The 25,057-nt window shown below is 38.6% G+C and overlaps 1 protein-coding gene across 2 annotated transcripts in view; it reads left to right on the top strand.

Annotated features, from left to right (window-relative positions):
* The first annotated feature begins 6,198 nt into the window (after window positions 1-6,198).
* The window catches only part of C7 (complement C7), a 52,678-nt gene continuing 33,819 nt past the window's right edge, over window positions 6,199-25,057 (top strand). Inside the window, exons 1-6 of one of the 2 annotated variants that reach the window (XM_038535232.1) lie at window positions 6,199-6,417; window positions 10,754-10,809; window positions 12,701-12,776; window positions 16,531-16,672; window positions 18,829-18,976; window positions 20,110-20,248. In XM_038535232.1, the coding sequence (XP_038391160.1) occupies window positions 6,412-6,417; window positions 10,754-10,809; window positions 12,701-12,776; window positions 16,531-16,672; window positions 18,829-18,976; window positions 20,110-20,248 (567 nt within the window). In that variant the 5' untranslated portion in view covers window positions 6,199-6,411. The remainder of the gene's footprint in view (window positions 6,418-10,753; window positions 10,810-12,700; window positions 12,777-16,530; window positions 16,673-18,828; window positions 18,977-20,109; window positions 20,249-25,057) is intronic. The other variant, XM_038535233.1, reaches the window with a different exon arrangement.

The raw sequence follows: 25,057 nt of genomic DNA, 5'->3' as shown, positions 1-25,057 counted from the left end.
CAGAGACACAGGCAGAGGGAGAAGCAGGCTCCATGCAGGGAGCCCGACATGGGACTCCATCCCAGGACTCCAGGATCAGGCCCCGGGCCAAAGGCGGAGCTAAACCGCTGAGCCCCCCAGGCTGCCCTCTAGTCATGTATTTATGACTGTTCTTCACTGTTTTCTAAAACTTTTTCATAAACGTTTGAAGAGTTGTATAATTCAGGATTTAATTTCTTGACCTATGGAACATGTAATGATAAATCTGATATCAAAGTATATCTGTGTAAAGAAAGCTTAAGGAATATGTTCTCATTCATTTGGGGAATATAAATAATAGTGAAAGGGAATATAAGGGAAGGGAGAAGAAATGTGTGGGAAATATCAGAAAGGGAGACAGAACGTAAAGACTGCTAACTCTGGGAAACGAACTAGGGGTGGTAGAAGGGGAGGAGGGCGGGGGGTGGGAGTGAATGGGTGACGGGCACTGGGGGTTATTCTGTATGTTAGTAAATTGAACACCAATAAAAAATAAATTAAAAAAAAAAAGAAAGCTTAAGAAGATAAAGCTTAAAATTGTGGCATAGACCGACATTTTCTGCAGGTGATTACTTTTTAATGTAGGGCTATGATATGCTGAACTCCTGATCTGGAAAAACAATGACAACAACAACAAACCAACTTTCTGCATAGATACCCCAAGTTTATCATGCAGATCGAAGAAATGACCTTGTCCTTTGCTATTCGCCCTTCCTCTGCAGGCCTTTACACAAAGCAGTTAAAGGACCACGAAAATCTTTGCATTTCCTGCTTCCTTCTCAGAGCTGTTTGACTTAATTCAAATTTGAACCAAATGAAATGTATCTTGGCTTTGCAGGCTACCGCTGCAATGTGCACTGCAGATAACTGAAAAACCCAAACGACAGAAACCCAAACAGATCCAGGCCTTCTCCTAAATTTAGCAGGTGCCTGCCACTATTGAAAACCTTGAAAATCGTGTCTTATCGCTTCCTGATTGTATTTTGATCCTTGCCATCTGCAGCCATCAGGGCCACCAGGGCCAAGGCAAGTCCAGTGCTGTAGAGGGCAACAACTGTCCAAAAGGAAGTGTCATGCCCTGGAAATGCTGCTTCTTTTTCTTTCTTTTCTTTTCTTTTTTTTTTTTTTTTTTTTTAAAGATTTTTAAATTTACTTATTTGAGACAGAGAAAGCACACAAATGGGGGGGGGGGGGCAGCAGAGGGAAAGGGAGAAGCAGGCTTTCCGCGGAGCAGGGAGCCCAATGCAGGGCTGGATCCCAGGAACCTGAGATCATGACGTGAGCCAAAGGCTGCCGCTTAACCAACTGAGCCACCCAGGCGCCCCTGGAAATATTTCTTAATCTATTTAAACCTTAAAACATTGTTCCTTGGGACTGGATACCAACAGAGAGTATTAATCTAGTGACCTCAATTTTTTCTTTCTTTTTTTGTGAACCTCACTTTAAAATAATGCAGGCAGTCTCTCCTTTGCTGTTCGCCACTGCTCCCTTGTGGTGTATTCAATAAATGTCTATCAATAAATAAATAAATAAATAAATAAATAAATAAATAAATAATAAATAAATAGACAAATAAAATAATGCACAAATCACAGTACTGAATGCAGTGCTACCAGCAGAGATGGACATCTTATTAGGCATATGATAAAGCACTTAACTGTCATTGTTTTGCTGAAAAATTCCTTTAGATAAAGTACTGCCTAGCAGCCGTTTTTCATTCTCAAACTATTCACACAATGACGCTTTAGTGGAAAAAGAGATACAGCCTGGATTACTTATTAGTTTAACAAGCACTTGACGGGGAGACTAAGAGGATTCAACGTTTCTTTCTCCGGAGTAGTTGGACTCCAGCGCCTAAAGCTCTTGTACCAACCACTCAAGGGACTGCAGCATGCCTGCCACTAGGGGGTGCTGTTGCCTTTTGCTCCAATCTCTGGAAGTTTCAGTTCTGACCTCAGACTCAACAAGAGAGAAAAGGAGGCTTAATTCTTCCTCAGCAAGATTAGTCCTCTCATGCTCCTGGAGTCAGTGGAACAATTCAGAATAAAACGAATGGCTAGCAAATGAAATAGGCTTGTTAAGATGTTTGCAAATATCTCCCCAAGGTGGACCATAACAGCCTCTTGATATCATCACTGGTCTGTTTCATTAGGGTTTGAAGATGTTGAAGTTTTTGAGGTGCTACCAAGGGAAGTGAAGACTAATGGGTAATAGGGAGTGTGTCAGCAGGACAGAGGGAGAGGACTGAGGCCTTGCGGACCCCCTTCCCAAGTCTGGCAGCAATCTTCTTTCTTCTTCCATTGATCCAGTGTTGGCTCAGACACCGTTTGCTAGAGCATGTCTGCTATATCAGTTTTGAAGGTTGTCAGAAATACAAGTTCTGGGTCACATGAATTTGCAAAACTCTGGTTTGGAAAACGTTTTGAGAAATTTTACTTGGTGTGTAACTTTTAGAACATTTAATTTACAATGCACTGTGCAATGTGTTTTGTGAATCTAAGGCTGAACACCCTAGGGATAGACACCCTAACAGTGGTTCTCAATGGAAGGGGATTGATTTGGTCTCCAGGGGACATTTGGTAATATCTGGAGACATTTTTGATTGTCATGACTAGGGAAGAGTATCACTGGCATCAAGGGGGTAGATAGCCAGGGGTATTACTGACTGTCCTCCAATGCACAGGACAAGTGCCCCCTACCACCTCTACCAACAAAGAATGATCAATGCCCTAAAGGCCGGTAATTCACAGGTTGAGAAACTCTTCTCTATAATATATGCTTTCTACACATATTTAAACATAAAATTGGGCGGCCTGGGTGGCTCAGCAGTTTAGCGCTGCCTTCAGCCCAGGGCGTGATGGTGTCCCACCTCGGGCTCCCTGCATGGGGCCTGCTTCTCCCTCTGCCTATGTCTCTGCCTCTTTCTCTCTCCCTCTCTCTCTCTCTCTCTCTCTCACTCTCTCTCTCTCTCAATCTGTGTGTGTGTGTCTCTCATGAATAAATAAATAAAATCTTTAAAAAAAACCGTAAAATTATTTTTTATTAGACACATCTTGTAGCACCAGACTAGAAAATATGTGGGGAAACTTTGTTTATCCACAGTTTATCCACAGTTTTCTGATTAGGTTTCAATTGCCCAGTAGTGTGGTTTTTTCCCTCAATATTCCTTCTCTTTGAGCACCACTTGTCTTTGTTGACTGACCTCTCTTTATGATTCTCTTAAATTGGTTTAACAGTACATTGTTTTGGTTTTCCTTCTCCTTCTGTAACCTCTTTCTCTCCTTTTTGGCTCTTCTTCCTTCTGCTCCCAGAGTTGTGGCAGGTCTTATGGTTTTATACTTCACTGTGATCACTCTCTCATGACTTCGCTTATGTATTATCCTTATGCCAGTGGCTCTATCTATATCCCTGTGAAAGGAAGTTCCTATATTTCTTTCCAGAAATATCTACATTTCTGTTATGTGTTGGTTGTTTTCTCCAAAATAAAATGTCCCCTCTCCAAAATCACCTCTTCCTCTTCAACTTCCCATTTCTCTCTTTTATTCATTTGTTATACTTCCCCCATGTTCTCAGTCAGACATGAAACCATGTTTAATCACCAAGCCTTGTGAATTCTCTGGTCTTTTGTCCATCCCTTCTTGAATGAGGCCTGGTTACCCCTTGTCTGACTGCTGAAATAAATTCCAAATCATGTGTCCTCCTTCTGTTCCTTACCTGCGTGGCCCACATACCACCACTGTTTCGATCATTTGGAAACATCATTTTGATTCTTTCTTTAAAACTTCCATTGAGTGAGTTCCTATTGTCCTTTGAATTAAGTCCACACAACAGTATGCCAGCAGTCAAATCTCCCACCTGAGGGGAGTGGAGTAAGGTTCCCACCTGCACTTAAAGCTTTTGTTCTAATGGCTCCTCCACTGAAATTCCAACTGTTGAAGAAACACTATTCATGTGAGAGCAAAGATATGGAGATGGGAGACTGCAAAACACTTGGGGAAAGGAAGTTTTTGTAAGCTTTTAAAATGTTCTCTGGGATACAGTCCCTGTGAGCTGCACAATTCAAGTTCTAACTTATTATAGGTATACTGCATGCATGTGTCATCCTCTAGACTAAGGATATTCTATACATGGGCTCATATGATCTTTATAGCATGTAAGGAATAAAAATAATAAAAGGTATTGCTGTCAAAATCTATAGCCTATTATATTATGTGTCCTCAGTAAATATTTGTTGAATTAGAATAAACAAATAAATGAATGCATTCATGTATGAATGACAGGCTACCACAGCAGTGCTGTTGGTATCTACTTATTATATCCCCTCAGCAGTTTTCACTACATGACAAAAGCAAATACCTGCAAATACTGCTGATACCTGCAACAGTCTTCCTGAAGGCCCTTTCCTGCCCTAACTACCAGGGCTGCTCAGCCTACCTCCAAGGCAAATTGGAAGTGTTAGAGAGTTGAGTCTAGGAGCCACCCTCAATCAGAGAGGGTTGATATATTCAGTTAATTGGAATAGCTCTGAGAAGTGCTCTGCAGTGTCCCCAGATTTCCACACTGGGACTGAGTTCTAATTGCCACAAGGCAAAGTGCCTTTTACTGGTGACCTCTCCTTCCTTGTCTCCCTTTTCCATCCCTCAGCTATGATCACTTCTCAAATCAGAAAACCAAACAAAACCCCACAAATAACCCAGCCAAAACCCAAATAAAAAAAAAAACAAAAGCCCCCCAACCCCCCTCAAAAAGCCTACTTGCAATTGATTTCCTGTCTCAGAATCTGCTTTCAGGGATGCAAATGAGTCCTTGAATGTAGAATTGTACATTGAGTACTTTTTTTTTTTTTTTTAAGATTTCATTTTTCTGTAATCTCCACACCCAACATAGGGCTTGAACTCACAACCCGAAGATCAAGACTCACACGCACCACCAACTGAGTCACTCAGTCTCCTCTGCACAATGAGTTCTTAAGAAAAGTCCATAACATCTGGAAATCATGCAACTGGAGTTGAATTTAAAAAAAAATCTTTCAGGAATTAGGGGGTCATCTTCTCTGTTGCAAAATCTCTCCCACACAAATCACTAATGATTTTAACAAAAGATGTGGAAAGTTTATCTCTGGAAGCCCAACACTAATTTATAAGAGGAAGATGGGGGTTGGTCTCTATTATTCAAATTCTTAGGATAAAGAAAGAAATAAATCATTAAAACTGGAAAATATTTTTTTTTGGAAAGTATTCACTAATGGAATGTTTAGTTATAAAATTACTCTCAACTTAAAATCCCTTTCCCACTTAACACTTGAGTCTCGCCTATTTATAATGCCCTAGCAGCAAGCGTCAGAATATTTGACCAAACCATGTGAATCAAACCATAGCTTAGCTTCAGTAAAAAATCTGAACTCTTGCCCCCAAAATGCAGCTTTCCTGCAGTCTATGAAAGTGATGTTGAGAAATGCTAGAATCAATGCAAACCTGTGGGGAATGAGGATCTATAAGAATTAGGCAAGACAATAATGGGGGAAGAGATAATGCACGGATGATGATGACCAACGATAGGAACTTTCCAACAGTGATCTCCAAAAAGGATTAAGGGAAGAACTTGGGGAAATTGGTGATGCTATTCAATGTTTGCAAAACATGATGCTGTTTTTGACCATTCTGTGGAAGTCAAACACGAAGAAATGAATGTAATACTGTGTTAGGCCATGTGTGTGTGTGTGTGTGTGTGTGTGTGTGTGTATACACAACTATAGTATAATATATATATATATATATATTATAGTATAGTTGTTGTATTGTTTTCCTTTTTTTTGTTGGGGGGAGGGGTGGAGATTCCACTCCAGAATGTTCCATTTATATCCTGAGTGACAGAACTGCATTTATATATTTTTTCTCACAGTGTTTAATCTCAAAGTTTGGTGTACAACACCCTTTAAGAGAATCATGAAAACAGCCGCTTAGTTTAGAAGATTGAAACAGGAAGGGGGTTTATCCCTTGCCTTACATAAAGTCTCCTTTGGTTGAAAATCATATAAACATTGAACTGAGAACATTTGCTGCCTTTCTTGATTTACAGATGTTTTCTTAGAACTATACTTCCAAACAGTTCCAGCTGGTTATAGCTAAGGCCTGTGTAAATTGATAAGATGCATCTGGCTTCAAAACACAGACTAAGTCCAGGGGCAGGCTCTTGGTGTCCCCAGAGAATCTGGTTGGGGTAGGAGCTAAGTCTTAGAACCACTTGCTCTGTTTATGAGTGCCAAGTTAATCCCCAGCATAGAGAGAGAGAGAGAGAGGGAGCAGGCTGCTGGGCTCTTCCTGCTGTTGAAAATTCACTGGGCACTCACTGGAAGTTTTCTTCCTTTCTTCTGCCCTGAATGTTTTTCCAAACATGAAGGTAAGATAATAATTTCATTACTTTCGTGAACGAAGCAATCTCAAAAGGGAGCGAGGCTTAACCAAAATGACTCAAATAAGGAGAAGTCATGGGGAAATAGGAAAGACAAAGATCTGGGGGTAACTTAAAACAACAACAAAAAATCCTTGTTTAAATATGTTTAACAATTCGGTCAAAGTGAATTCTATTTTTTGTTTGTTTGTTTTGTTTTGCAGTAAAATTACTGGTTCAGAGGTCTGGGAACCAGATATTGGAGGCAATGTTTATGAAAGTCCTGAGAAAGCGATTAAGAAATACAATAATACCATTGTTATTTCTTAGGGAAAACTTCCTTCCAGTGTATTTTGTTTGTTTATTTGTTTGATTTGGGGCCATGCCATGAGCCCCCATGACTTGACTTATGTAAGAGTCCTGGAGTTTCAGATGGAATCCTTGATGAAATATCAGGAATGTGAGAGTGGAGGATACAGATGGATGGAATGCAATTAAAGGTTTACCAAATATACTTGTTGGCTCCAATACAACATAGCCAAATGTAAGGAAAATTACAATTCAACCAGTGATAGGACCAGAGACAGCAACTTCAACTTATTTTTGCATCACTTGTTATTAATTTGTGATTGTTCTATCTTGTCCATTTGTTAACATACTCTTTCTGAAGTTGGGAAATGATAACTGCTTCATTTTCAGGGACCCAGCTAGCAAATTTCAAGGCATTCTTTTGGTTAATAGATTCAGCTTATATAACTCATGAAGAGAACTGCCTTGTAATAAGCAGATCTTCACAGGTTATAATAAAGAGTACATATATGGGAAAGGTGTTGACAAAGGCAGGCCTGATGAGAAAAAAAAAGTATATTCCCTAAAACTTGGTTGAATTTCTTTTAAAATGTGTTTTAAAAGCTGTTAAGAAAAAAAAAATAAAAGCTGTTAAGAATGTTAAGAGTGAATCTTTTCATGATGCCTGCTTTGGCTGAGAGTTGAAGGCCAAGAACAAAGAATGCTGCGTATCCCCACATTTTAGACTGAGATACTGGACAGGAAATGCAGTATTACAAAAAGGGAGCTTAGGGACCCCTGGGTGGCTCAGTTGGTTAAATGGCGGACTCTTGATTTCAGCTCAGGTCATGATCTCAGGGTAATGAGAATCGGGCTTTGAGCTCAGTTCGGTCTGCTTGTCCCTCTCCCTGACCCTGGCTCATGTATTCTCTCTCACTCTCTCTCAAAAAAAGAAAAAAAAAAGGGTAACTTTACTTCTGTCGGGTGACACTTTCATTATACCTATCCTTAAAAGTATACAAGATCAACCCTTTAGAGTACTGGAGATATAGGGAATGATGTGGGAAACAAAGACCAAAGAAAAAATTAAGTTTCCTTACTGTCTATAGCCCATTGACAAGTCCTTGAAACAAATAGTGACCTTTCTCTAGAAACTCAGCTGCCTTGTTGTTGACACTTTGCTGAGGGTAAAAGGCAATCTTAGCTTAACATTATCCTGACCCCCCAGGATTCTGTAAGTCTATTTTAGCATATAAAAATTCCTTTGGAAATTCCCTTTATCTTTACTCCCATTCTCCCCCACCCCAAGATACATGTTAGCAATCATCCTCCAAGCATATAGCCCAGTGATATACATCTGAAGGGTCTCATGACTAAGGTATTATTAGACAGTAGCTGGGCCCCCTAAAGGTCTGGGAAACCTTGGTTCCAAAATTCCTTAGATACTTACAATATCCTTATCTCTCTCCCAACTCGAAAGAATATAGTTAATTACCCATCACAACTCCAGTGCAGCTCCTTCTGCCCGTGGGTCCTGTCCTCCTGCTTTAATAAAACCACCTTTTTGCACTGTAGATGTCTCAAGAATTCTTTCTTGACCATTTGCTCTGAACCCCAACATTTCCATATCAGGGAATGATACTCGAGTCACATATGGGAAAATCTAAAGCCACAGGTTGGTTCACTGGTCTGCCTTTAGCAGAGTAAATCAACACAGCAGGGTTGGTTACATCCTGGACATCTAGAGTCTGACAGGATAAGGACATGTGCAAGTATCTTATAGACTCAAAGTGGACCTTTGGGAAGGAGCCAGACTTGGGTCTCCAGGGATTCTGCTTAACAAACTGCCTGCAGGATGAAGCAACCCCAACAGGTAGGATCCGTAGGGGAAAGGACTCCCACGAGGCAAGCACTGGTGAGAATCCAGAGTCATGAACAAAGAGATTAATCATTTGTACCAGAGTACAGTGGTTGTAGATCTGCAATGGGGGTGGGGGGGTGGGAGGGGAGCATCCAAAGAACCACAAAAAGCGCAGTGGGAGATAAAGAATCAACATACCAACATCCTGGTTTACCATCAAGATCTCCAGCTGGCTCAGTCACACAAGACCCTTTTTGGCTCTTGCCCCTTTCATTCCTGCTGCTGTGACTTTGAAGAAGACAGAGGGAGCTTGGAGAGGTGAGGAAGAAAAGAAAAAGAACGAGAAAGAATTCTGAAGGAGACACCCTCTCACCCCTGTTATAAGCATCTAGGACCCTGGAGTAGGATAGTGAATTGATTGGATACTGAATTGAAATTTGACTACTTGATTGTTTCAGGATTTTTGTTTTCTGAAAATGTGAGTGTTAGTGCCTGGGAGTGACTAGTAAAGCTATGAAATAGGCTTTCCTACAGGCAGAAAAAATGAGTTGACATGGCACAGAGTTAAAGACATCATTGAAAAAGGAAAAAAAATTGTAGTTTTTAATTAAAAAACAAAACAACAACCTTTAAAAGACACTGCTTTACAAACTTATTGAAAAGTCAGAAAAGTATTCACAACTTTTCCCACCACTGTTCACTCATTTCCAGGATGCTCACAGCTATTAGGGTTTTGGTTATGCCAATCAAAATAACAGGCTAAAAGCTTTCTAGAACAATAAAAAGCAGAAGTATGCAATTAGAATTTTACAACTGAAAGAAAGATACGTAAAAAGACGGTAAGTAGGGATCCCTGGGTGGTTCAGCGGTTTAGCGCCTGCCTTCGACCCAGGTCCTGATCCTGGGGTCCCAGGATCGAGTCCCACGTTGGGCTCCCTGCATGGAGCCTGCTTCTCCCTCTGCCTGAGGGTCTATCTCTTTCTCACAGTCTCTCATGAATAAATAAATACAATCTTAAAAAAAAAAAAGACGGTAAGTAATCCAAGAAGGAAAGTAGAAGGGTCTGGAAAAAATGTTGGGAAGCCACTTCACAACTACATGGAGAGAAAAAAAGCTTTGAGGGAGAAGAGAAAGTATATATCGGCCTGTTAAAATCTGGGTAAGATGGTTTTAAGGACTGTTACACCGGGTTATAAATTGAATACATTTGATACTCTCAAAGAGTCTCCAGTAAAGATTTGAATTATATTCCTGGACACATTCAGTGGTCAAAGTACGGAAATACATAAAAGTAAAAATAAGATAATAGAAATCACCTATAATTTCATCCCAGAAAAATCCTATTAACCGTTGTTATATTTCTTTCTAGATTACTTTTTAAATATTTTATTTATCTATTCATAAAAGACACCCAGAGAGAGGCGGAGACACAGGCAGAGGGAGAGGCAGCTCCCTGAGGGGGAGGCCGATGTGGGACTCCATCCCAGGACCCTGGGATCATGACCTGAGCCGAAGGCAGACACACAACCACTGAGCCACGCAGGTGACCCTCTAGATTTGTTTTTAATACATGTTTGATTTTTCAAACAAAATGTAACCCCATTTTACATACAATTTTGTGACCTGTCAGATCCTCAATATTTAGGCTGGTGCTTTCATGTAGAGACGATTACAGAAGGCCTCAGAGGTGTTTTAAACCTGAGCCACCTGCAGAACTAAGGGGCCTGGAGAGCCTCACCGCCCCTCTGGCTAGGGATGTGCTTTAACTTTGGGTTGACTCTTCATTTATGAAGCTTATTTCCCTTTTAACTCCTTACTCTTGGCTGGTCTGTCTTCTAGGCTTCGTCCTATCTGGGTGTCCTTATGAGTGTGGAAGTTAGAGCGAAGGAGTGGAGAAAGGAATTAAAAGATCCCTAAAGAAATGTACTAATGGGTTAAATTTTCTGTTCGTTTGGCCATGATATTCCCAGGCCCCGAGTTGTCTTTACAGAAATGAACAGGAGGTGAGCTCAACAGAACTGTATTAAACTTTTATTTAAAATGGAAGTTTAAAGGATAAGCAGAGTTGAGACTTGTCCATGGTACTTTTCTTCCTTATATTCCCAACTCACAAATCTTAACTTGTACAAATGTATTCACTTTCAACTCATTAAAGAAATGCAAACTTAAAGTAACGCTTTATTCCCTTCCCCTCAGGTAATAACTTTGTTCATCTTGGTGGGATTTACAGGAGATTTCCAAATTTTTTCAAGGTGAGAATGTTTTGGATTGTGTTGGAAATCATTAATTTTTTTATTTTTAGAAAGTTCTTTAGTATGGCCTGATTTTTACATTGCAGTCTGAACAACTTTATTCCTTCAATACTTTATCTTTCCACATTTTGAAAAAAGGCAATGATAGGAAAAGCTTGTTTTATCCTTATTCTTATTCTATTTTATTCCTTATAAGGAAGGAACGTGAAGACTAAAAATACCTCAGGGTTTTCTTCTTGTCCCAGTACCATGATTTTACCTGCACCAACCTTAGAATCGACACAACTTAGAATACAATTTGATCTTTAAATGTTCTCATTGCAAAACATTCTTTGGATTTTAAAGGTTGAGAGGTTTTTTTCTTTTTTCCTTAATTGAAATATAGTTGATACACAATGTTATCTTGGTTTCAGGTATACAACATAGTGATTTGACAAGTCTATACCTTATGCTATGCTCCTACAAGGGTAGCTCCCATCTGGTTGAGAGCTTTCTTTTTTTTTTAAGAAATTAGGTTTATTGACTATTGAGACCTGAAAAAAAGCCAACATCTACCCATGGTCTTGTGCTTTCACTGTCAGTTTGATGGGATAGGACCGGGTCAGTTCACTTTATCAAGCTATCAGAATATGTGTCAGGACCTGTGGTAGTGACAGGGGACATAAAGAGGATCAAAACGGTACTGAGAGTCCATTGGGTGAATCAGATCTTGAAAGAGTTGGTTTCACTACAGATGTGCTAAGGGCTCTGGGAAAGGTCTGCATGGGGTATTATGGGAGAACAGAAGGGAGAAGGCCAAGCTAGCTTCCCTTCCTAAACCTTGGTGTGTGTGGGAAGGCCTCTGCCTGTCCCTGGGATACAACACAGGAAAATAGCAAGTTCAGATTGTTTAAGGGTCAAAAACACTGAGGCATTTGGATCGTTGGTGCCATGTCAAGATGAAGACTAGCAGGGTTGGCTCCATGAAAGCCTGTGAGGCACACATGCTACAGATGGGACCCCTTACTTTCAGCGTCATCTCACAGGCTTAAGATAAGCACATATCACCTTGACTCCAGGTGTCTCCAAGGCTAGGAATGTGCTTGAAATTGAGACATCAGGAGTCTGAGTTCCTTTACCCCTTGTAAAATGTGCTTTTAGGTGAGGCATCCTTTAGGGCTTAGCCATGTGATCTTCTTGACAGAGCTGGAGTTAAGTATCACATGAGAATCCACTCTCCATTTTTCATGTATTTTGATGGAGCAGAGTTGTTTAAGCTCAAATTGACCCTACTTGGGTGTGTTCTTGAGAATTAGCCTAAATGAACAGGGGGAGCATTTAGAAATAAATTTCTGTCCCTCTAGTCTTTGCCAGTTTTTAGTTTCTCACTTCTCATAAGGTCTTTTTAGAGCTTTTTGTCTTCTAGTTAAGAGTTTCTGTATAGTTCTTTAATTCATTATTCAGAATCTTTTCAAATGCCTGAATACTTCCTCCGATATGTTCTCACCTACCCTCCCAAATGTGAACACTCAGTTATCTTTATTTTCACAACATATTATACTGTACACATTTCTGTCAAGAAATTGTTCAAATTAGATATATTATGGATTGTGTTTGTATTATTGTATTATGATTATATATCTTCATTTTTGTCCTCTACTCTATCAATAGTCAGTGACCCATCTCTTATTGGGTCTACAGCTCGGGTGTCTAAATAGTGTCTAGTACCTTATAGATGCTTAATAAATGTTAATCTCTACAAAAGTTGGTCCCTTCCACTTATATTTTTAAGTATCTTGGGATGCTTTTGGTGCCTCCTAAAAAATTGTGAAGCAATTTTTTTGAATTAATTTTGACTATTTTTTGTGTCCTCCTCTCTTATCTTTCTACCTGATTTATAACAATTTGACAGAGCTGCCTCTCCAGTCAATTGCCAGTGGGATACCTATGCCCCATGGTCAGAATGCAACGGGTGTACCAAGACTCAGGTAGGACCATACAAAAAATTTGTATTTATTGTTTATATGCAGAAATAGCTTACATATGGACAAATGATATTTTGGCATGTTATTTTTTTGTTTCTTAAAAATATATTTAGTAATTTTAAAGGGAGAAAAGTATGACTTTAATAATAATGTAATAAAGTAATTTCTGCATTCTTATTTTTCTTGCAGGACTTTTCTAAATCTTACATTTGAGCCTAGAAATATACATAGAATAAAGCAATTCACTATTTAACTATTAGAGAAATTGAAGAGCATGAAATGAAGTTAGTAGGTAATTCAAAATCTGTTTTATACTTATTGGGTTCAACTTTTCTTGTTATTTTAAAACAAGCACTAACAAGTACAACATAGCTGCTTTGTTTTACCTAAGGAATACTGAATGACCATGAAAAGTGAAACATTTTGCACTTTTTTAAAAAAGATTTTGCTTTTAAGTAATCTCTACGCCCATAATGGGCCTTGAACCTACAAACCTCAGATCAAGAGTTGCATGCTCCACTGACTGACCCAGGCAGGTACCCTATATTCCATTTTTTTAAAACTAGTCTCCACACCCAGCATGGAGCCCAACATGGGGCTTGAACTCACGACTCTGATATCAAGACCTGAGCTAAGATCAAGAGCCAGGTGCTTAATTAAGCAGCTGAGACACTTGGGCACCCCTCTACTATTTTATTTATTTTTTTATTTTTAAGATTTTACTTATTTATTTGAAACACAGAGCATGAGAGAAAGATAGAGCAGGGGAAGGATAGAAGGATAGAATGATAGAAGCAGAGCCCTGCTGAGAAGAGAGCCTGATGTAGGACTTGATCATGACCTGAGCCAAAGGCAGACTCTTAACTGACTGAGCCATGTAGGCTCCCACAACTCTACTGTTTTAAAGTTATACTTTTGGCATGAATTTTAACAGCTGTATTATTTTCCATTATATGAGTATATCAGTCTTATTTATCCACTTTCCTGTTGTTTGAGATTTAGGTTATCTACATTTTCATTATTATAAATAAAACTTTAGTGAACATTTTTGTACATAGAAATCTGTCCTCTCACCTGGGTGGCTCAGCAGTTGAGTGTCTGCCTTTGGCTCAGGGCGTCATCTCGGAGAAGCAGGATGGAGTCCCACATCGGGCTCCCTGCATGGAACCTGCTTCTCCCTCTGCCTGTGTCTCTGCCTCTCTCTTTTTCTGTGTGTGTGTGTGTGTGTGTTTCTCATGAAAAAATAAATAAAATATTTAAAAAAAATAAAAAAAAAGAAATCTGTCCTCTGTTCTAATAATTTTCTCAGGATAAATTCCAAAAATATAATGTTTGTTTTAAAGGTTCTAAACATTTGAATGATTAAATATGTTTTTATTGAAATATAATTAACATATGACATTATATTAGTTTCAGGTACACAACATGATTCTGTATTTGCAGAATATTTTAAAGGTGGTTCAGCTTGAATAAAAATGTGTATTTAAAAATCACTTTTTAATTATTAAAATAACAGAACCATATTACAGAAGATAATTTCTGTTTTGAAGCATCATCATAATCATCATTTTCGTCAAGCATTTAGTACCTACATGAGTTATATTTACAAAACAAGTTACACAAATGTAGAATTTGGCTTTGGGCAAAGAGATGACTACTCTGATTATAGGCAAATGGGTACTTGAATAACAAGGCAAAAGTGAAGCACCAAATAAGGAAAACTTTTTATGATTTAAAAATAAAGAGATGGAAGGTATTTGCCATGTTAATAATTTTTTCTTTGCGAGAAGGTCATCATGCAATGATTACATCCCTAGATTATAATAACAAAATTTTCACCCAGAAAGAGACAAGTGAAAATGAAAATAGGGTCATAAGATCAGAATTTGTCAAGTGAGAATGAGACTGTCCACAGTGGGCAGCCATCAAAGTGATCCTCATATACAGAGAGAGGGAAACATTATTTAGACAACACAATCTGTGCTTTGGAACTTCACAAAAGGATAATTTAATAAGACACATAAGAGAGATCTTCAACAATTAAATACAGAAACTAAAAACTTATTAAGGAACTGTACTGTGTTCCATTCCCCAGTCATATTCCTCCATGGCATCTCTGCTTAGATCTAATAGAAGGTGCCGGTGTCAGGCCCAGGCTGACACAAAACTGCTCAAAGAGCAAATTGCAATACTGCGACCCTTTGTCTGAAAGAATCTCCATCTCTAACCTGGTTTAGGATGGGTGAGGAGATTCAACCTTGGTTTGTGATAAAGGGAAAGAAGTAGAAATGTCTTCACGTTTAGCCCAGAAGGCTGACCTATGGCCTGCAGAATTCCCATAAGGATCAAATATGTGCTGGTTGCTACAATCTCTCTCTCTCTCTCTTTTTTTTTTTTTTAAGATTTTATTTATTTATTTGAGAGAGAGCACAAGCAAGAGGAGAGGCAGACAGAGGGAGACAGAGAAGCAGACTCTCAGCTGAGCAGGGAGTCCGATGCGGAGCTCAATCCCAGGACTCTGGGATCATGACCTGAGCTGAAGGCAGACACTTAACCAACTGAGCCACGTGGGTGCCTCTGGTTGCTACATTCTTAAGGGGTCTCATGACTGCCTGTTCATCTCACTGATAGTTAATAAGGAACCCAATGATAAGCACCAGAGAAATCCTGCAAAATGGTTTTATAAGTAGAAACACATTTATGATCTGATACTCTGCACATCCCCTCTCCCTTGAGCACTAAGGATATAAGCACCAACATCTCAGGAATTATTTCTTGACCATTCCACTCCTGGCCCCACATCAGTTTGTATATCCTGTCTTCCCCATTAGTCTTTGCCATTAAAATTCTCTGGAATGCCAGATTCTGTTTATTTTTTTTTTTTAATAGGGAAAAGGTGAGTATAGGAAGAGGCTTGTATGATGTATCTGATTGCTGTTGGGGAGGGACAGGGTTTTGTGGACCTTTCTTTTTGTTTAAATATTAAATACATGCCTTCACACTGATTAAGTGACTTTTATGACGAATTAGTTGCTTCTTAGTTGGCTTGATGATTTCCTCTATTTTCCCATACTTTGTCTCCCAGAGATTTGCCTTTGGCGTATTTCCCATTTCAGAGGCCAATGATTTTGATTATCTAGTAGAATTCCATTGCAGAGGTAGCTTCACCTTTGGACTACCAAGATTTCTGTACTGAAAATCTGACTTCCATGTTCACATATAACTCTCTCTAGATTGTTTTGCTTTGCCTTGCCTTGCCTTCCTGAAGAAGGCTTAACATCCAACTAAAATCCATTCCACCACTTTTCCAAAGGTTGTTCTAACTTTACTTCTCCTTAGCCCTGGTTCCCAAGATCCTTCTCTCCCTCTGGCAAAATTTGTGTCACCCTTCTAGTTAGCTCCTGGCACATAGCTTGAGCAAAAACATTAATCATCTATATCAACTTATTTGCTTATATGTCTACCCAGAGAACTCTTTCAAGTTACTTTCTTAAAGATTCACTGATTTTTTTTTTTTTACACTCAACCCTGAGAATAAATAAATATATGGCTGGGAGTGCTTCATAAATAGTAATCCAAGAGTCATTGTACTCAAGGACAAGTAGGTCTGTGGGTTTATTGATTTGGGAAGTTTTACATCTGTGCACCAGAACAATTTCCTGAACAATGTTTCTTCAATTGTATTAATTTCTCTCAGATTTTGTTTCTCAGATAAAGGAAAGGAGATATTAAAAAGCACAATCTGTTTTGTGTTTAGACTCACAGGAGGTCAGTTGCTGTTTATGGGCAGTATGGCGGCCATCCTTGTGTTGGAAGTGCATTTGAAACACAACCGTGTGAACCTACACGAGGATGTCCGACAGAAGAGGGATGTGGAGAGCGTTTCAGGTGTTTCTCAGGTATTTGTTTTCCATAGGTTTGGAAACTCCATGCAGAGTGTAAATTCAAAATGTTATTTGATTAACCTGCTCAGTATTTATTTGTTCAGGTTTGCTGAATTTATATTGACATAAAATTAATTTTATTGGCTTATTACACACTCAGCTATCATTATTTCAAATGCAGTATCATTATTTCATCTGGTAATAAAGGTGGAGATACTCTTTGCTTCTTTGAAAGGAAATATGGCTATTGACAGACCCAAACAGTTCTTGACATTGTTTTTTTTTTTTTTTTTTTGACATTGTATTTTTGTTGAAGATGTGAGAGTCTGGTATATCAAGATTGGGCAAAAACAATGTTACTGCCCAAGTTATTATTATGTTTACCAGAAAAGTAACTCTAATTATCTAGTTAAGAAGCAATACAGATCACTCCTATGTACAGGGTGATTGAAACATAATTTCAAGTTTTGGCACTATTATTTGACCTATTGTTTATGTAGCATTTGTGTAGTCAGATTAATTCAACAACCTTTGGCAAATATTTATTATTCTTAATATGGTCCAGAAATAGTGGTAAGGATTGTGGATATATAAATGAACACATAGCCTCTTCCTTCAAAAATATTAAAATTTACAGACAGAATAGTACATAAATAATCCCCCACTCTCTGTCCCCTCTACAATACCTGTGGAACCCCTATTTTACTTTCAAAACCCAAATCAGATGACTCCTCTTTTAAGAAGCATTCCTTAGTTCCTCAACTGATAGAGATAATTAACAAGTCACTGCTCTGTGTTCCCCATGTACATCATACCATCTGTAATCTGGAGTATTTGTTGACCTGGTTATCTCTCTTGTGAACTCCTTGAGGATATGGATAATAGTCCTTTAATTTTTGCATCTGAAGTACCTGGTACATAGCAGACTCTCAACAAATGTTAGTTGCATTGGATTGAGTGAGACCACACTGGGGTGCATGAAATACCATCAGAAGAGTTGTGTGTAATGCATACCATGAGGATGTATACGAAGGACATGCATTACAGCCTGTGGTATAGGGATGATTTCTAAGAAAAAAATAATGTTTAATTTGATTCTTGAAGGACAAGTACGTGACAGGTACAGAAATCCTTCTAGGCTGAGAGAACTATAAGTGCAAGGTCAGAGGAGATGACAGAAAGCCTGGCCTTTTATTCATGTAGGTGTGATGAGGGCACAGGAAGCTGCTAGGAGAATAGCTGGAGATGATGCTGGGGAGGTAGGCAAGGGTTAGATCATTTAGTACCCTTCAGTGCCTCCTTGGTGCCTGGGATGTATATCTACCATAACAATTACATAGTGGGATCTATGTCTATAATGATCTAAGTCTTTATAGTCCTACTAGATTGTAAAGTACATGAAAATCCTACTAGATTGTAAAGTACATGAAAATCCCAGCTTACCATTTGTATTTATATTTGTACTCTAACATCTGGAAGAGTGCCTTGCACAGAAATGTTGGGTTTTAACCTTTTGACCCAGTTTCCATGTTCTCAAAAGCTTATACATCAAATCACCAAAAAACAAACAAACAGAGCCTTGCCATCTTGGTCAGTAATTACAAAAAATAAGCTGAAAGTTGAAGGGCAGGATGTCAATCTGTCTTCCCAGTGTTTGGCACCTTTTGATTTTGGGAAGACTCAGACAAACAGCTTGATTATGGGTGAGAGCCTGGAATTTGAATTCAGTTTTTATTTTCCATTTTGTTTCTAGCTGAGATCAGAATCAATTTTGTGTGTTATGAGGACCAAAATAATCACCAGTCCTTTCCTGGACATCTTGAGGATTGATCTCAAAATCACTTTAGAATATTAGTGCAGTGTTGGGGTCAGAGGCAAAATCTTTTTTTTTTTTTTTTAAGATTTATTTATTTATTTTAGAGTGAGTGAGCAGGAGCAGGGGGAGAGGCAGAGGGAAAGGGAGAGAATCTTCAAGCAGACTCCCTGCTGAACATGGAGCCCCATACCAGGCACCAAATCATGACCCTGAGATCAAACCTGGCCCAAAACCAAGAGTTGGAAGCTCAACTGAGTGAGCTGCCCGGGTGCCCTAGAGGCAAAATCTTTTTGATCCCAAGTAGTTTTTCCCTTCTTCCTCTGTTATTTTTTGTGGGGGCTTATCTTCTGTACAGGCCAGTGCATCAGCAAATCTTTGGTTTGCAATGGGGATTCTGACTGTGAAGAGGATAGTGCTGATGAAGACAAATGTGAGGACTCAGAAAGTAGACCTTCCTGTGACCTTGATCAACCTCCTCCCAACATAGAACTTACTGGAAATGGGTAAGGTACTGGGCAGCTTCCTGTGCATATTGATGGGTTATAGCTTTTCATTTGGTTTTGTTTTATTTTATGGTTTGGTAAGTATAATAACAAGTCATAATAGCTAAGCCTTTGGCTCAGAACTCTTTGCTATACCCTGAAACATTTAAAACCATTTTTAAAAAAAAGTTTTATTTATTTAAGTAATCTCTACCCCTAATGTAAGGGCTTGAACTCACAACCCCAAGATCAAGAGTCTCCCAACTGAGCCAGCTAGGTGTGCGAGCACTTTTAATTCATAACTGTATACCTGAAAATATATCTGGTAAATGTGGAGTGTCCAATTGTCCCTGGACTGTCCTGCTTTTAACACTGGAAGTCATATGTTCAGGAACACCCCTCAGACCTGGGAAAACCTAGATAGTTGGTCATCTTATGGAAAGGGAGAGAATGAAGAGGTAATAGAGTATGAACACAGAAAGAAGAGAGAAGGTGGTGTGTTGGAATATTTAGGCTTGAAAAATAATTGTCTAAACCAGCTGGAAACTTTCATTTTCAGGTGAAGTTGGGACAATCCCATTTTGTCCTTTCAAAAAGAATTCTGAAAAACGTTTAAGGGTCAGATCCAAGTTGAGATATCAAGGCTTTAAAATAATTTGTTTTAGAGTGGTAGTTTGAGGTGCCTTTTCTGTAATATTTTCAATTTCATTAGCAGAGAAATGGTAAAATTACTCAAGAGTATTACCATTCAGTAAGCTAAGAAGCAATTTAGTTGAAATTTTTCATACAAATTTCCTTCTCCTCAAGAGTAATCTTAATTGCACTGGTTTATCTATAGATTCAACTAAAAACCAGCTGTTGCCATTAGATACAAAAGGGCTGTGTGTTTACCAAACATGTTCTTAGGCTAAAGGGATGTTGGATTTCCCCAGCAATTAGTTTCCCCTATTATACTACCCAGGGGAGGCTGAATAATGTATGGTGTGCTTTAGGATACTGTTCTCTTTATTTGAACTTTCTTGAAGAGATGCTTAACTGTAATATATTTCAAGATTTTCTAGAATTCTTTTTTCAGCAAGCACTATTTCTGGTTTGTAACCGTCTTTTCTTCCTTCCTTCCTTCCTTCCTCCTCCTTCTTCTTTTTTTTAAATAGTTACAATGAACTCACTGGCCAGTTTAAGAACAAAGTCATCAACACTAAAAGTTTTGGTGGTCAATGCAGAAAAGTATTTAGTGGGGATGGAAATTTTTTCTATAGACTGAGTGGAAATATCCTTTCCTATACATTCCAGGTACTTAATTTCATTGATTTAATTTATTTTTAATCTGTGAATTATTGCCGGAGATCATTACTTATGTGATACTGATTTTTTGGTATTTGTTGAGAATTTATTTGTGGCCTAATATTTGGTCAGTTCTTACAAATGTTTTATATGGGCTTAAAAATGATACATATCTTTAACTCTGGGATTCAGGGCAGTGATACTTTTAATTTGTCTCATTTAGGTGGAAGTATTGTTTTGCCTCATTTTCAAGTCCATGGACCATATGGGCCCCAAACTAGATGGTCTGTTCCTGTATGGGTGTCATAACTCAAGGCCCTGGTCATGACTGGTTGTGCTAATCTCTTTACCACTGCCAAAGTGTCAGTGTCACTTAAAAATGCTTTTATTTTTAAATTGTGAAAGATTTCATTTTTAAATTGTGAAAGGGTATGAATAACATAAACATACAGTTTGAGGGAAACTATACAACAAATACTCATCTATGTCCACCAACCACCTTAAGAAATAGAATATTGCCAATGACCGACTTAGCGGTTCTCATCTACCTCTCACTGGTCACATCCTCCCCACTCTTGTTCCCCAGACAACCACTAGCTTCTGTTTTGTATTAATCACTTCTTTGTTTTTCTGTATATGTTTATCTCATATGTCTTTGTCCCTGAATAAAAATTTGTGATTTAGTTTTGCCTGCCTTTTTTTTTTTTTTTTGGCCATTTTTATAAGTAAATCCTATTTATTCTTCTATGAATTTTTTTCATTCAAAATTATGGTTTTTAAATTTATTAATGTTGATGTAGATGACATTTTTATTGCTGGTTCCAATTTTTTTTCTTATGAAAATGCCTTGCACATTCTTGTGCATGAGTTCCATGCAAATGATCTAGAGTTTCTCTAGGGCATACACCTGGTGCTTGAATTGCTGCCTTGCAGGTTATGTACAGGTTGCACTCTACTCAGTAAAGTTTCCAAAATGTTTGTGTCATCAATTTAGACCCTGTCAGCAGTGTGGAATGCGGGGCCTGTGCTCCATATCCTTGTCAACGTCTGTATTGCCAGAATTTTCCATTTTGCTTAGAGTCTCAGGGTTTCTGTTCCAGGTTTCTTCTTGCAAGCTGTTTCTGTCATACTCACCGATTCCATGATTTCCACACAAAATCCACTCACACAGATAGAGTTATGGCTTAAGGGGGAGAATCCTAAACATTTGAAGGGAATATAGAGGAGAAATTTCTTGTTGTAGTCATACTAACACATTCAACAAAAACATTTTGACATCTCCATTTTAAAACATCTGTCCTTCTAGAACCTCAACAAAAACATTTTGACATCTCCATTTTAAAACATCTGTCCTTCTAGAACCTCAACAAAAACATTTTGACATCTCCATTTTAAAACATCTGTCCTTCTAGAACCTCAACAAAAACATTTTGACATCTCCATTTTAAAACATCTGTCCTTCTAGAACCTCAACAAATCAAAGCTTCTGTTCTCATCACATTTTGGTCTCTTGTTCTCTTCTTTCTTTTTTTTTTTTTTTTTTTTTTGTTCTCTTCTTTCAAGACCTCTTCTTTCACTCCCTTCCTCACTTCTTTCCAGAATTCCGAAAATCTCCAGTTCAGTACTTCTTATCTATTGTCTCCAATTTTGTAAATCAAAACTATTTGGATGTTCAGACAGAAGGGCTTTTGTTTACCAAAATTAACCCTCTTCAGAATGCAGTTTTGATTATAAACAGCATCCTCTTCTGACTTACAAAAGAATAAGTTACATTTAAGAATTACTGCATCATGGGATCCCTGGGTGGCGCAGCGGTTTGGTGCCTGCCTTTAGCCCAGGGCGCGATCCTGGAGACCCAGGATCGAATCCCACGTCAGGCTCCCGGTGCATGGAGCCTGCTTCTCCCTCTGCCTATGTCTCTGCCTCTCTCTCTCTCTCTCTCTGTGACTATCAGAAATAAATAAAAATTAAAAAAAAAAAAAAAAAAAAAAAAAAGAATTACTGCATCATAGGGGCACCTGGGTGGCTCAATCAGTTAAAAGACCGACTCTTAATTTCAACTCAGGTCATGATCTCATGGGTTGTGAGATGGAGCCCTGAGCTCTGTGTTCAGCAGGGGGGTCTGCTTGAGGTTCTTTCCCTCCCTCTGCCTTTCCCTGTCACTCTCTCTCTGAAATAAATAAATACATTATTTATTTGAGAGAGAAAGAGAGTGCATGCATGTGCGTGCATGAGTAAGGGGGAAGAGGAGAGGGAGAAGAGGGAGAGGGAGACATAGACTCCTCACTGAGCAGGGAGCCCAATGCAAGGCTCAATCCCAGGATCCCAGAACCCTGAGATTATGACCTGAGCTGAAGGCAGATGCTTAACTGACTAAGCCACGGAGGCACCCCAAATTAAATAAATGTTTAGAATAAAGGAATTATTGTATCATGGAAATGGAAAATGAAACTGATCTGAAAAAAAAAGGTAGCTGCCAGTTTTTGAATACCTACTGTGGCATCTGTACTGTTTTAGGCAATTTGTGTATGTTTAATCTTTATAACATCTTTGGAAGGTAAGTGGTATTTTACTATTTTATATATGTAGAAGTTGAGGCTCAGAGGACTTCAGCTGACTTGCTCTAAACCACCAAATTAATAAGTAGCAGAGCTTGGATCCAATCTGCCATATTTCAGAGCCCTTCCTTTTTCTAGTATATTTTACTCTCCCAATATCTTGTATTTAATGGCTTTCTCAACTCTAAATTCTACATGGTGGATGATATGTATTGTAATTTAACTGTTGGCCAGAAGGGAGAATGTAACATAGGCATATATAGAAAGTTTTTTCCCCTCTATTACTAGGAGGATGTGGTGATAATTCTTTCATAATTATAAGAGGGATAATTGCATATATACTTTTTTGGGTCAAATTTAGAGAGTTACAGAGCAGAGAAAATAATGAGAGAATTTCTGACATAGTTGGAAGGTAGACATGCTGGAAGTCTGCAGCTTCTGAAGAAGAGAAATAATTTAATAATAGCACAATCCTGACATTCATTTCCTTCAGCATGGCTTGGTTTTTGGATTGACATCTGAAATGCCTTTCCAGTCCTTGAGTTTGAAGGTGTTTGTCAGAGGTAAAGGAAAATTATAACCTGTTATTGAGTGAAGAATAGAGATGTTTTGAGAATCCAGCCTGAGGGAAGTGAGGTGGAAGCAATAGGCAATGAGTCAGTCACTGAAGTGCTAACCCAGTGTGTAGATGGGGGTGGTAAATGCTCTCTGCAGCTCACATAGACCCGAGACCAGTGGGTATTCAGCTACTTCTGAGTGGAAAATTACTTTTGGCTTGTTGGAACAGAAATATTAACAAATAAAAACAAAACATCTTATAATCTCCGTTTCATTATTAACATTGTAGTTTATCCGGGGCAAACCTGGTTTCTTGATGACTAAGCCACTTTCTTTGATACCGTGCACATTGTTCCCTCATACTTTTCTTTTTCTTTTTTTCCTCATACTTTTCATACCACAAGGAAGCCTTGGACACATAAGCATATTCTTCCTCCATGGTTTCTTAGAGAAGGTGCCTCTTTGCTAGTTCAGCATGGAGGCTGATGAGACTGTTGTGTTCATTGTCAACTTGGAATGAGTTGCAGATGGGAGTAAGGATTAGGGTTGAGGAAATGAATTATCTCCTGGATCCTCCTGTATTTAGTTTTGAATGTACTTCATTATATTTTGGAAAAGAGAGCCTATGTGCATAACAAATAAATAACAAAATCACATTCTTTTTAAAAAGACTTATTTATGGGGACACCTGGATGATTGAGCATCTGCCTTTGGCTCAGGGCATGATCCCAAGGTCAGTGATAGAGTCCCATATTGGGCTCCTGCAGAGAGCCTACTTCTCCCTCTGCCTCTCTCTCAATCTGTCTCTCATGAATAAATAAATAAAATCTTAAAACCCCCCCCAAACATTATCTCTTGAAAAAAAAAAAAAGACTTATTTATTTATTTTAGAGAGAAAGAGAGAGAGAGCATGAGCAGGGGGAGGGGCAGCAGGAGAGGGAGAAAATCTCAAGCAACATCATACTGATCATAGAGCTAGGCTTGGGGCTGGATCCGATGACCCTGAGATCATGACCTGTACTGAAACCTAGAGTCAGTTGCTCAACCAACTGAGTCACCCAGGTGCCCCAAGAAAATCATATTCTAAAGGCAATTCTAACTAATGCTTAATTATCTGATCCTCTGTTTCCTTTGTTGGTATGAGTCTAGATATCTGATATTTTTAAATCTACCTTGCTAACCAGGAATAATTTAAATGATGATTGAAATAACTCACATACATGAAGAGCCCTTTATATACTATTCATTGTTCAGGTGCTTAAAATGGATTTTCTTCTTTTTTTTTTTCTTTTTTTCTTTTTTTCTTTTTTAAATAAATATTTATTTATTTGAGAGAAAGAGAGAGTGAGAGAGCGAGCGCATGTTAATGGGGGAAGGGGCAGAGGGAAAGGGAGAGGGAGAAGCAGACTCCTTGCTGACCTTCCGCTGAGCATGTAGCCTAGCACAGGGCTGGATCCCAATGCCCTGAGATCATGACCTGACCTGAAACCAAGAGTTGAATGCTTCACCAACTGAGCCACCTAGGTGCTCCAGATCTTCTTTTCTTTATAATTAGTCTAAAAATGTAGGTACTGTCATTTCTATTTTATAGTTGAGGAAACCGAGACAAAAAATGCTGAAGAATTCACCCACAATCATAGAGATAATAGATAACATGGAATCTGAACCCAAGAAATGTGTTTGCAGAGCCCTTGCAACATGC

The sequence above is a fragment of the Canis lupus genome, chromosome 4 (assembly GCF_011100685.1).
Source record: "Canis lupus familiaris isolate Mischka breed German Shepherd chromosome 4, alternate assembly UU_Cfam_GSD_1.0, whole genome shotgun sequence".
NCBI lineage: Eukaryota > Metazoa > Chordata > Mammalia > Carnivora > Canidae > Canis > Canis lupus.
Note: the sequence above shows the minus strand (reverse complement) of the source record. Positions and strands in the feature narration are given on the sequence as shown.